This window comes from Limulus polyphemus, unplaced genomic scaffold (genome assembly GCF_000517525.1).
Source record: "Limulus polyphemus unplaced genomic scaffold, Limulus_polyphemus-2.1.2 Scaffold1720, whole genome shotgun sequence".
In the NCBI taxonomy this organism is placed as follows: domain Eukaryota; kingdom Metazoa; phylum Arthropoda; class Merostomata; order Xiphosura; family Limulidae; genus Limulus; species Limulus polyphemus.
The window spans coordinates 55,396-67,768 of record NW_013667330.1 but is presented as its reverse complement, the minus strand read 5'-3'; the positions used below and the strand labels follow the sequence as shown (position 1 = coordinate 67,768).

The following is a 12,373-nucleotide window of genomic DNA, read 5'->3' as shown; positions in this document are numbered from 1 at the left end:
ACACACACACACACACACACACACACACACACACACACACACACACACACACACACACACCTATTCCATTGGGACCAGTGGAACCTTTCACAGGATCTGTTGTCTCAATTGTGTACCTCCTTTCTCCTCTTTTTGAGGACTTGTCTTGGTGGTTTGGCTGTACCAACATAATGGTGAGCATTCCCTTGCCATCCCATGGATGGATCTCTATCTCTTCACAGATGCTTCTCTTTTTGGCTGGGGGATATCTCCAAATGACTACATGACTGTGCATTTGGGCTCTAGTAGAGTGCTCACTGCACATCAACATCTTGAACTTCTCACTGTATGTGAGGCATTTTTCCATTCCTTCCCTCTTCTAATGGATTGGTTGGTCATGATCCATTCTGACAGTTCCAAAGTCATTTCCTATATCATCCATCAGGAGGGTATCCATTCCAGGTCTGTTTGTTTCCACATATTGGACCTGCTGTTTAGGGCTTATTCCCATCGGGTTTGTTTCATGATTTGTCACGTGTCAGAGGTTCAGCACTTGTTGGTGGATCACCTCTCTTAGCTGGAGAAGTTTCTAACCATAGAGTGGTCTTTCCAACCATGGGTTTTTCATTGGGTTTGCTCTCAGTTGGTCACACTTCTCATCAATGCTTTCACCATTCTCAACTCCAAACTTCCCCTCGTTAGGTCCTCAGTTCCTCATCCTTTGGACTTGGCAGTCAATGCTCTTAGCCAGGACTGGTCTCATCTTTTTCTGTATGCCTATCTTTCTATTTTTCTTCTCCCTTGTGTCTTTGTTTTGATATGCAACACTCCTTGTCAGGTCGTGTTAGTGGCACCTCTTTGGCTGACACAATCCTGATTTCCTCTGCTTCTTCAGTTGGCATCCATGCCTCTTATGATATATTTCCAGTCTCTCTTGCTCTAACCGTGCCTCTTTCGTCAAGGGATGTTGTCCCTTCATATTCACATGTAGGGTTTTTCCAGTCCATTGCATGCAGGTTAATACATTTTCCTTTTCTTCACTCTTTTCCCTTTTATAGGACCCCCACCAGGTGGCTGGTGTTGCCTTCCAGGGTATGCTTATTTCCTAAAATCTGCTTCAGGCCAGGAGTAATGGAAAGTGCTCAACTCTTCTGCCCTGGCTCTAACACTGCCCACTGTTGAAATGGGGTGTTCCACAAGATCAGTATACGTATCCCTAAGGTATTAAGATTACTCAGTTGTCTGATTCAGACAGTACCATTCCATGGAATCATGGAGAAAGGTGGTACCAGGGATGTGACTACCCACTTCTTTGGCTCACACTTGCTGGCTTTTAAAAAAGGTTTTGTGGTCACCCATGCACTGTCTCCCATAAAATATCTTTTTGGCAGGCATCCAGTGGGGATGCAGACATTTCTTTAGGACTACCCAATGTGAATCCTACCCCTCTTCAAGTGGAGCACGGGAGACTCTTGGCACTGGGGAGGAGGGGGTGGAAGCCGTGAGGTACCCCTCGCGACTTGTGTAAAGCACAATACAGTGGTGGAACTGTTTGTATAGTGTGGATCACATTTCTAACAGCTAGTGTTACCATCTTCTGAAGTTAGAAGCATTTGTCACCCCAGTCTGTCTGTCCAGTTGAGTTGAGATGATACACACACCATATGTTCTGATAACACCCTAACCACACTAAACTTCTTGGCTTGCTGACCACTTGCGTATGGGTGCTTGGTTGGCCATGATAAAATTCTGCACCTCCCTGTGACACTTGGGGCTCTTTTGCCTTTTCCTTTGTTTCCTTTAACACAAAGAGTATACCCAGTTTGAGACAAGATACGGTCCTTCATGGGTGTGCCATTATGGATTCCCTGCCATCAGGTGTCACACTTCATGGGCTTTCCCTTTGAGTAATTTCTGAAGGAAGCTTATTTAGGTTTAATGTTTGCACTGGCTTCTCCATCATTTCATTGTGGGATTCTAACTATTTTGTGTGAAGGTTTGGGGTATCATCTTGGAACTTAACATTTTTCTTACCTTTAAATGTATTTCTGAGAGATACTTCTTCACACACACCCTATCCTCTACACTTCTGGTGCAACTTTCTTTTTGCCTCATCTAAAAATGGAATTATTAATTTTTTGGTGCGAATTAGCTCAAGGCTAGTGGTATGCAAATCCTTTGGGCAGATGAGCAAGGGATCAAGCTGTTATGTGTGAGGGGTGAGTAACATAAATACATTTTGAGATAACGAAAATGTTAGCATGTAGCTAAGATCTGAGAGAAAAACAACTCTAGGCACATGTGATATACAAGTGATTGAGGACCTCAAGTCAAAGAAAGAGTTTCAAGCATTTAGTAAATCACCTTGTTTTCCATGAGAAATCTTAATGTTGCTAACATCAGTATATTTCTTGCTACAGTAAATCTTCCTACTGGGAACTCAATCAGTCTGACAAATGTTCTGTATTAAAACCAAAAAAAGGTATATAAAGAAATTTGAAAACTGTGTCTAGTAATTGAGAAGGTAGGATAGAAAACATATAGTAGCCTTGTGTATCACAGGAGTAAAATTGAGTTACATTTCTTTTTCACTATTAACCAAGTTTACTGTGTATGACCTTCCTAATAAGTCATTTTAACCTATTACGTAATATACTTCTTTATCTGTACATACAAATGGCAACCAGCTCTTCCATACATGAAGTTTAAGGTTATCTTATAGAAATTCACTTTCATTTTATAAGATTCCTTTTTCATTTGTTCTTTATCCTGTGACAAGTTTTGGTCTGAGAATATATGTAAGGTTATACATTAACAGTTAACTTTTTTTAAAAAAAGTTAACTTTTCTTACAGCAAAGTTTAAATCATTTCTATACCCTTGAAACTGGTGGTCTTAATGTATGATACATTCTTATTTGTTAAAGTGTTTTCATATGTGCTCATGTGTTCACCATTCATGTAAGAAAATACAAGATGCTGTATACTGTATTGATGGTACAGGAGAGTGAAAATGCTATAAAGATTAACTTGGAGCATTTCTGTACTCTTAAGAATACCAGTTGAAATGAGAATAAAAAATGTCTTAATCTAGTTTTTTAAATGTAGTTTTAAAAAGGTTTTTCTAATTCACCGTTTTAACAGTTGTAGTAAATTATGTTTTTTGTTCATTTCTTAACATTACTTGCAAATTTAAATAGGTTAGCAATTAACCTACAACCTAGTAGCAATTGGCTACTAGAAAAAAGTAATTAATATTATAGACCCAGTCTTCATGATATGAGTTGTTAACATATTTAACACATTAGACATAATGAACTTTTGCGTTATTTACACCTAAGCATTTGCCCTTTTTAGTTCCATATGGTACTTAAGTCATCTTTCTTGAAAATCAGGTCTTTAATTGAAAATGATATAGTAGAAACTAAATATATTCTTCTTTAGAAGATAATCCAGTACTGAATGCAATAATTCTTTAATGAGTGTTTTATAGAAGGTATTGCAAGAGAAATTCTGCAAACAAAAAAGTTAATTTGTGTATTTCAGAATATTATGTGTACATGAAAAGTCAAAACATTTAAATGAATCTTGAGAAATGTTTCACAAGTTTTCCAGGAGTTACATGTATGTGTATTCTACTTACTGAACCAAATAACTTGCCATAAGAAATGACTAATAAACTGATAATGGTATAGTAACAAAACTTTTAATATTTCAGTAATGATATGACAGTCATCAAAAGATTCGTAGCCTACTTCAATCAACATTAGTAGAAATTGAAACTATGCCACATTTTGAAAGACTTGAACTTTTGTTAAGATATATCTTCTGCATTTTAAGCAAGTTCTTTGAAAGCTTTGTTTCAATGGCTGAAAATGTAAATTCACTGTTTTATTAGTCCAAAAAGAAGACCTTTTAATTGAAATATGTTTTATATGCAGGTGGTGATTTGTAGAACACTAAATCAGTAGTTATGAAACTGACAGATAAATATTTCTGAATTTTAAAATTTCTTTGTTTTTATCTCTAGATAATGATTCGAAGCATTTTCTTATACTTGGATCGAACTTATGTTTTACAGAATGCTTCTGTAGCATCTATATGGTAAGTATTATTTGTAAATATGACTTTTAAATTTCAGAAACATTTATTATAATTTTTATTTCAGTCAATGAAAGTTAATGTTGCCATCAATGTATATTTCCAACCTACTTAATCAGAACCTTAACTTGTCATATTCAACCTGTGCAAAATCATTGTGTTTGACTAAGTGTGGTTTAGTGGTTAGCATGCTCAGAGTGTGGATCTGAGGATTTGTGGCTCATGTCCTCCTACTACAAAAAATGTGCTTGCAGTTTGGGGCAATATGTGCTTGCTGTAAGAGTGATGGTCAAGTCCCATTATTAGGTGCGAAGATATTGGACCAAGAGTTGATGGTGGGTGCTGTTGATTAGATATTGTCCCTTTAGTCTATAAGCTCAAAACTATGGACAAATATATGCAGATAATCATTGTATAATTTTGCACAAAAACAGTCAAACAAGCTTGTGTATTTTCTGATTAAACAGTTTGTGTTCACTTTTTTATGTTCATACATGTAGTTCAATTCAATTTTGACAATCATTTTAAAACCTTGTTTATCTGTTCTGTATTATTTCTCTTTAAGTAGACCAGTTTCTTATAATATTACATTTAATTATAAGAAAATTAGTTTTACAGTATGCCAATGGCTAAGGAAATATTCAAGGATTTTATTTTCTATTAAAGGATTTCTCTTCTTTTTTTGAGCTTGAAGGTTTTTAACACTATTGTGCTTGACATGATTGTAGTAACAGATCACTGCTCATATTCTGATTGCATTTTTGTCATAGATTGATCTCTCTATTCCCTGATTTTCAGTTGGATTTTTTGTTTCTTGTTTTATATCAGCTACTCTGTTGTTGGTTCTCTAAATTAGTATGGGTTCAGCTCTTAAATTCTTTTTATCATCTTAGTCTTTATTATGTGCTTTTTTTGCTTTTGATGTCAGGACACTGCTGATATTATATTTACTTCCTCATGAAGTTCTGTGTGCTGTTTCTGTAACAAAACTTTATTGTAATTTTCTTTGATACAATATTTTTTGCTTTAGGTGTAAGCACTTTATATATTTAAATTATTATTATTGTTTATTATATTTTTTTCTTTTATTGTCAACTGATAATGTTCATTTAGAACCAAACAGATCTGGACTGTTTAATATTATTTGGTAGAATAGTTTATTTTTGAGGTGAGGAGAAGCAGTATTAGTTATTCAATTCTTAGAATATCTTCAGGGGTAATAACATGTTCTTTATTCACATATTGGGCTTAAGGATTGGAATGGCTTTTTTTTGTACTTACAAGAAGTGCACACTGTATCTCTTCCTGTCAAATCAGTAATCTACTCTGGACTACTACATTTGTTATTTATTTTCTGTATCTACTAGATAATTTCTGGATTTTGAGATGCTCTTGAAGTATTATAACATACTTAAAGGAATTACTGATGCCATGCTAAGTTTATATTTCTGACCAAGGGAAACTTGTTATGTATGTTATTCCACATTCTCTCTCCCATCTATTTAAATGTATGGAATCCCAAGCAAAATGTGAGCATTCCTTGTTCTGGAAATTTTATTTTCTATTTTCTTCTATCTAGTAGCCCCATTGTGGATTCATTCATAGTCAACTGCCCCTCCCCCTTCAAGCAATCAGCCTTTGTCTTGTGTCTGAACTGAGGCAAAATTTATTTTTACATCTTGCATTTTTTACTGTCTTGTGATAAGGCCAGAATCCTCCTGATTACTTTTACTTTATTTGATTTCATACATATATTTCAACCACTTTTATTAATCCTTGTTTATTATTATATACTGGCAGACACTGTTTTTATGATTAAATATTTCTGTGAAGAAAAAGTTTTTCTTCTGTTATTACTGGGATCCTAGTGGTTGGCTATTTCAGGATCCTTGATTTATGAATATATTTCTTATTGTATCTTCTCTCAGCTAAGTGTTGTTTACGTTACCAATAAATATTCCAGTGTGCATGTGATTCCATATGCTTCATCTATGGTCTGGACCTCCAATCCTGCATACAAGATTCATACAGGTCGTGGAATTTCTGGAAAGTCAGGATAAAATAAAATGTCTTTTTATGAATTCTAATTGTGGTCATGAAATGTCAGGGAAAATTGAATAGGGGCTTGTTTATTACAGAAACTGTGCATGATATAGTTATAGCAAACTTACAATTCTTTCTGTGTCTGATACCTTTGACTAGGTAGCTTTTTTTGCTTTGTTGTTCATGTTGTGACGTTTCTCACAATGCAATCAAAATATCTGGTTTTCTGCTGTAATGCTGCTATGGTCACTTATAAACAATGTCTTCCATTGGTTATCAAATTAATATCTAGGTGAGAAAGAGGACTGTATGTCTTATTTGTCATTTGTTTTCTTCAGTGAAGCACAGATATTTTTTACATTAACCGTCTTGCTGTGGGTAGGTCAAAGTGAGCATGTCACAACTTTTTATATTTACATTCACAATTTTATAAAACTATTTTATTATCAATGTATTTCAATAAACTTTACCCTAAAACAAAATTTGTAGATGAAATTTCAGTATCACACAAGTTTTAATTTCGATTTATGTGTACACGTGTATATATTGCATAACAGTTCTTCAGTCCAAACTTTCCAGTTTGACATTTTCCGCTAACCATGCTATACACGTTTTTGTACTAAGCTCAATTCGTTGCGTGAAAGCTTTTTGCTTTATGAAGATGTGATATATGTATGAAAATATTTCATATTCTAAATTTAATAAATTAATATTTAAAAAAATAATTTCTGAGACCACATTATCGTTACGTTAAATTAGGGTTATGTTTTGATGTTAAAGTTAAACTGTAAATAATAATAATAGTAAAAATAAAGGAAAAAAGGTATTAACTTAGGCTCTAAAAGTAAATATTGTGTAATTGTTTGTTACAATATGCACTCATTTTGGAATGAAAAAATCTTAAATGCAAATTACTCATATTTTGGGTAATTGGTACAAGGTCGGTCAACCGAAACTATATAGAGTTAGGGAAGAAAATATACTAGATAAATTATAAAGTTTTACTGAAAAATCCCATTTGAACATTTGATATTCATTTAGGAGGTTTTGGAGATTATGCAAATGAAGTTTGAACATTGTCAGATGGATAAAAATATTTTAATCTTAACCTGAAAATCACTTTACTCTTGGACTAGTTAGCACTCTGACTTATTATATTCATGGACAAATAAGTAAAAATCTGATTTTTTATGTCAAAAAGACAAGTAATATTTGCTAAATCTTTCCAAATTTCATGAACAGACACATACCACATTAAAAGTTATAGTATGGATACTTTTATGGTTACCTGGTCGTTACAAGGTTGGTCAAAATGGCCAACCCAGTATGGAATGAATTAATTGGATTAATGCACATAATAAATTATGTCTGGAAAATTTTGATTCAATGAACTTTGGCTGAGTTCTGAAATGTACAAGTCATGAATGGACTAAGTAGATGACAGGACCACATTGTGTGCTTTGTGTAGGACCATCTGTACAGAAGAAAAAATAAAAATAAACCACCAGTGTTTGAAAACATGGTGAATATTTTAGATTGATCCAGAATTCTATGATTCTGGTTTGTTGTCATAATTCTGCTGACATCCAAGAAGTAATTTCAGTTCTATGAGAGTAATTATACTATGATTTTTGGTAATGTACATATATCTTTACAACATTTTGCAGATTATTAGTAAACATTACAAGGCTTTCGTATGCAAGATATCAGAATTTAAGTTTTAAGATTTCTTAAGTAAGTTTTTTTATTGTGCCTTTTTTATTTTCAAATGTTGAATAGCCAACATTCCAAGTAATTTTGATTTTAAGATTAAATATACTTTTATTTATCAGAACATTTTCGAATTTCACATGCAAAATTTTTATAACCTCCAAAAAATATCAAACGTTTTTTAAAAAAACTTATATATATATTTTATCTGTTGTTTTCGCTACTGTAACTCTGTATGGGTTGGGTCAATTTGATTGACCTCATAACCACCATAAAAATTAGGAAATAAATATAAATTATGCTTTTTTCATTCTAGAATAACTTCCAATTATAACTCAAACAGAAATGTTTAGTCTTAAGAGCTTAAATCTCATAACATTATATATCTGTATATATATTTATTATTTTTAATATATTGACCTTTCAGCCATGCCTGGCTAATGTTACAGAATTTGCGATGATGCAGCACATATGCATTCACGTTATCATATCTAAGAATATAAAACTCGCACTTACAAAGTGACCTGTCTTGGCTGTATTTTAGTGGACTATTATTTTGTAAAATGCAGTCACATTTCAGTTATAATACATTATATATGTATATACATTATTACTGTTTAGAAATGTTTCTTAAAACATAAAACAGTAAATAAAGAAATATAGCAAACAATTATCTCTTCTAGTTACGAACTTTGTACTTGTTTGCTGCTTGTCATAGGTTGCTAAGACTTTTGATTAGTTATTCACACATTACAGACAGAAGTAGGTGTATGTAAGCAAGTGTTTCCAAAAATGGAAAGAGGTGGGTGGGGCCACTGTGTTTCATTCAGTAAACATAGCAGTATCTCAGCAAATAGAAAAAGATAGGAGGTTCGTATTTTAGATTCTAGCTTGTCAATATTGTCAATTTGAGTTACTAATTTGTATTTATATGTCACAAACATCTAATTTGATCCAATGCTGCATTCAGCCTACCACATGACACAAAAAACGATATTTAGGATTTATTTTTTAATAGTTGCTTTTAAATTAAGACATGAAGTAATGCATCATACTAAAATTTGTATTATAATCTACAGTTTGATACCAAACTTATTGACATACATTCATAAAATAGTCACCTTGTCACTCAGTCCTATTAAAGCCATGTGAAATATGTCTCTTGATGGTTAAAATGATCATAGAAAAGTTATTGAATTCTACATTTTTTTATTTTTGCAATTCCTTTATTTATCCTTCAGGGGTGCTGTTTTCTGTCAGGTATTCAAGTCATCTGACCTTGGAACAGAACATACTATGGTGAATGTTTTGTTCAAGTTCCCCTTAGTTGAGGCTAGCTTCCCTTGTGAGATTTACACTTCACTTCAGAGGTTGCACCTTTCTCTTGTCAGTATCAAACCTCTGTTCAACTAAGTTAATTCATCCAGTGCTCTCTATAAGTCATGTTTTACTTTTCTGTTCTTTAGATTGATGCTGCTTCCCCATTTATTTTGAACTTTTCCTCCTCTTTAGCATCAATATTTTTTCTAGCTACTATGTAGAGGTATGTTGTTGTATGTTAAATCTGTTTTTTTTGTGTTAAAAATAGAATGTAAGAGCTTAGCTTTTGATATTCATATATCTTCTTTCACATAAACATCCATTTGGCTCATAAAGAATGACCAGTGCAGATATCACATGCCTGTAGATACCCTAATGTGCATGTGGTGTTAAATGGAAGCTGTCTCATTCTGAAAAGTTTTGTCTTCAGCTATGCAGTAGTTTTGAGAACAGGAGCAGTATCAGCAGGAGAATGCTTAATTTATCATTATGAATAAGTGGAACTTTCTGCACAGAAATAAACTGACTCTAAACAGAGTCTCAGACTTCTTCTAACCTTTCTTGATGAGGAGGTGATGTAAGGGGAACAGTGACATTATTAAGGTAGCAGAGAAAGTATACACTTTGCCACAATGCAGTTGTTTAGGCTACAAAGTTGTTTTAAAAATTTTACAGGAAGTAATTAACTTTATATGAGTGTGTTTGAAGAATAATAATTATATTGGAAAGAAAACAAATCCATTTATCTGTTTCTGCAGGCTAAAAATATTGTGCTTGTTTGTTATAAGGTATTTTCTAGGCTGTGCACTTGCACCACTACCAGTACATTTATTTTGGGTAGAGAATTTAACTTTCATTAATTAAATCAGTTATACTTTCTAAATTAGCTTTCAAAATCTGCATACTCTTGTAGTAGAAAATACTTTTTTGCTGTATCATGTAAAATGGTAGCTGTAAATCTCAAAAGTACATTTTGAGCTGAATAGCATAGAGCATGCATTACCAGTTGTGTGTATATGACTCAACAAAACACAATGAGAAAACCTACACTTATTACCAAAATAAAGACCAGTCATGAATTACCTTTGTCTCTGGTGATGGGATAAATTAAAGTAACATAATATATTTTGCAAACAGCACTTTTTTCCTTTGTTTTACTAGAACAGCATTAATCCCATCATAATATTTGTAGTAATTTACAAAACAAGGGCTACTCCTGGAAATATATCTTGGACTGTTACATCATCACTTTGTTCAACATAATCCTCAAACTTATCTTCGAAATAAATACAAAGAGGATTAATGTATTCTCCATCAAGTTGGAATTGCAAAATTCCTGTTCCAGTTTATTTATCTAATGGAAAAGAATATCTAAAAGATGTTCTGGACAGGTGAATTGAGCATATTCCATAATAAGATGGAAAAAGAAAAAATCAAAATTTGTATTTATAAGTGGATGTTCAGTGGAATAGCTAGTTGGCTATGTAATGTTTCCTCTACCCAGAATCTCGCAAAGCTTCACAGCACTCGGCACACAAAGAGTGATCCATATTATCAGTAAAAAAACACTTGTAACAGTTGTGGCATAATCATGCTAGACAAAAAGGTGGTCATTGATAATGAACTTGTATTGTAAGTCAGTTTTCTGTTTTTTTGTTATTTTTTGAGGATTTTAATATAATCTTGTTTATCAGAAAGTGTTTGTCACATCTACTTTACCAGCCAAAACTTAAACTTTTTCAGTACAAAAGCTTGAAAATGATTCAAACAAGAAAATCTTTCTCACATTTTAATAACATTTGATAATATCATATTAAGAATTGTTGTCAGGTTAACAAATTTTTTTTTAAATTTACTGGATATAAATAAACGTTGACTAAACGTATCTAACAAGTTTGAAATCATGTTCTCTTTGTATTTGTAGCACAGCAGTGATTTAAAATTTTAAAAGGAATATTTTTTTAGACTCGGGAAAAATTATTTTTATGTGATGTCACATTTTCTAATTTGGTTATAAATATATAATGCACACTTTAATTTATCCTACTCGTTTTTGTCTCACGAGTTGCAATGAACATTTTCCTGAGTATACATGAAATAGATTCATGTGTAATTATTGTTTGTACTCATTCTACTAAATGTATTACATTATTCACTGAATAGATTTTTTAAAAGAAAAACACTTCAGATGGCTATTGGTAGAAAATCTGTGTTGAAGCTATGTTATTGTCCTAAATATTAGTGTTTACTGTTTCAGGGACTTGGGTTTAGAACTATTTAGAATACACATCATCAGTAACCAGCTTGTCCAGTCAAGGACTGTGGAGGGCCTGTTGGTGCTAATTGGAGAGGAGAGATGTGGTGAAACTGTTGACAGAACCTTGCTAAAAAATCTTTTTAGAATGCTCTCTGATCTACAGGTCAGTACTGATAAATTTATTAAACTTCAAAGGTAAAAGTTGAACTTTTAGCCGAGAAAGTAATTTGAAATAATCACTTTTTAAATAATAATCTTTTTAAATCAAGGATTGATTAAAACCTTTAAATACGCTTTTAAGGAGCATCTTTTTTAGCGTTTTTTCATCACTGTTTTCTTAACACTTTTTTTTTTTTGTCTTTTGTTATATTTCTATCATGTAGGATATAAAACATATCTTAATATTTTTAGGCTGGGTGTGGCCTTGTGGTCAACATGTAGAGTTTTGAATCTGATGATCTATGGTTTTAATCTCATTGTTGCAAAAAAAAAAATGTTGTGCTACACATTTTGGGGTTGTTGGTGCATTGTAAGAGTGATTGTTAAATCCCACTATTCAGTTAGAGTAGCCTAATTAATGGTGGGTGCTGTTGACATGCTGCATTTCACATAGTCTTTTAGTTCAAAATTATGGATGTCCAGTATAGATAGCCTTTGTGTAGCTGTATGTAAAATGTCCAAAACAAAACAAACAGAAGATGCTTCTACCTCTTCTTTTATCTTCTATGTACTTTGGCTTGGTGTGTGCTGTAATTTCCATGAATGCAGTTCACTTAGCATTTGAACAAAGTATTGTCAGTACATAAAGCCTGACATATAGGAGGGAACTTAATATCAGTTAATACAAATTCAACATTGATTTCTTTTTTTTGTAAATGTGTATGTTCAGAATCTTGAGCACATTACTCATTAACCCTTTCAAGACGGGTGAAAGGCCATGTCATCTCGTTTGTTGACCTGCATTC

The 12,373-nt window shown here is 32.8% G+C and overlaps 1 protein-coding gene across 1 annotated transcript in view; it reads left to right on the top strand.

Annotated features, from left to right (window-relative positions):
- The window catches only part of LOC106464691 (cullin-4A-like), a 68,378-nt gene that overhangs the window by 32,698 nt on the left and 23,307 nt on the right, over nt 1-12,373 (top strand). The window contains exons 4-5 of the mRNA XM_013924848.2: nt 4,008-4,081; nt 11,409-11,571. Of these exons, the coding sequence (XP_013780302.1) occupies nt 4,008-4,081; nt 11,409-11,571 (237 nt within the window). The remainder of the gene's footprint in view (nt 1-4,007; nt 4,082-11,408; nt 11,572-12,373) is intronic.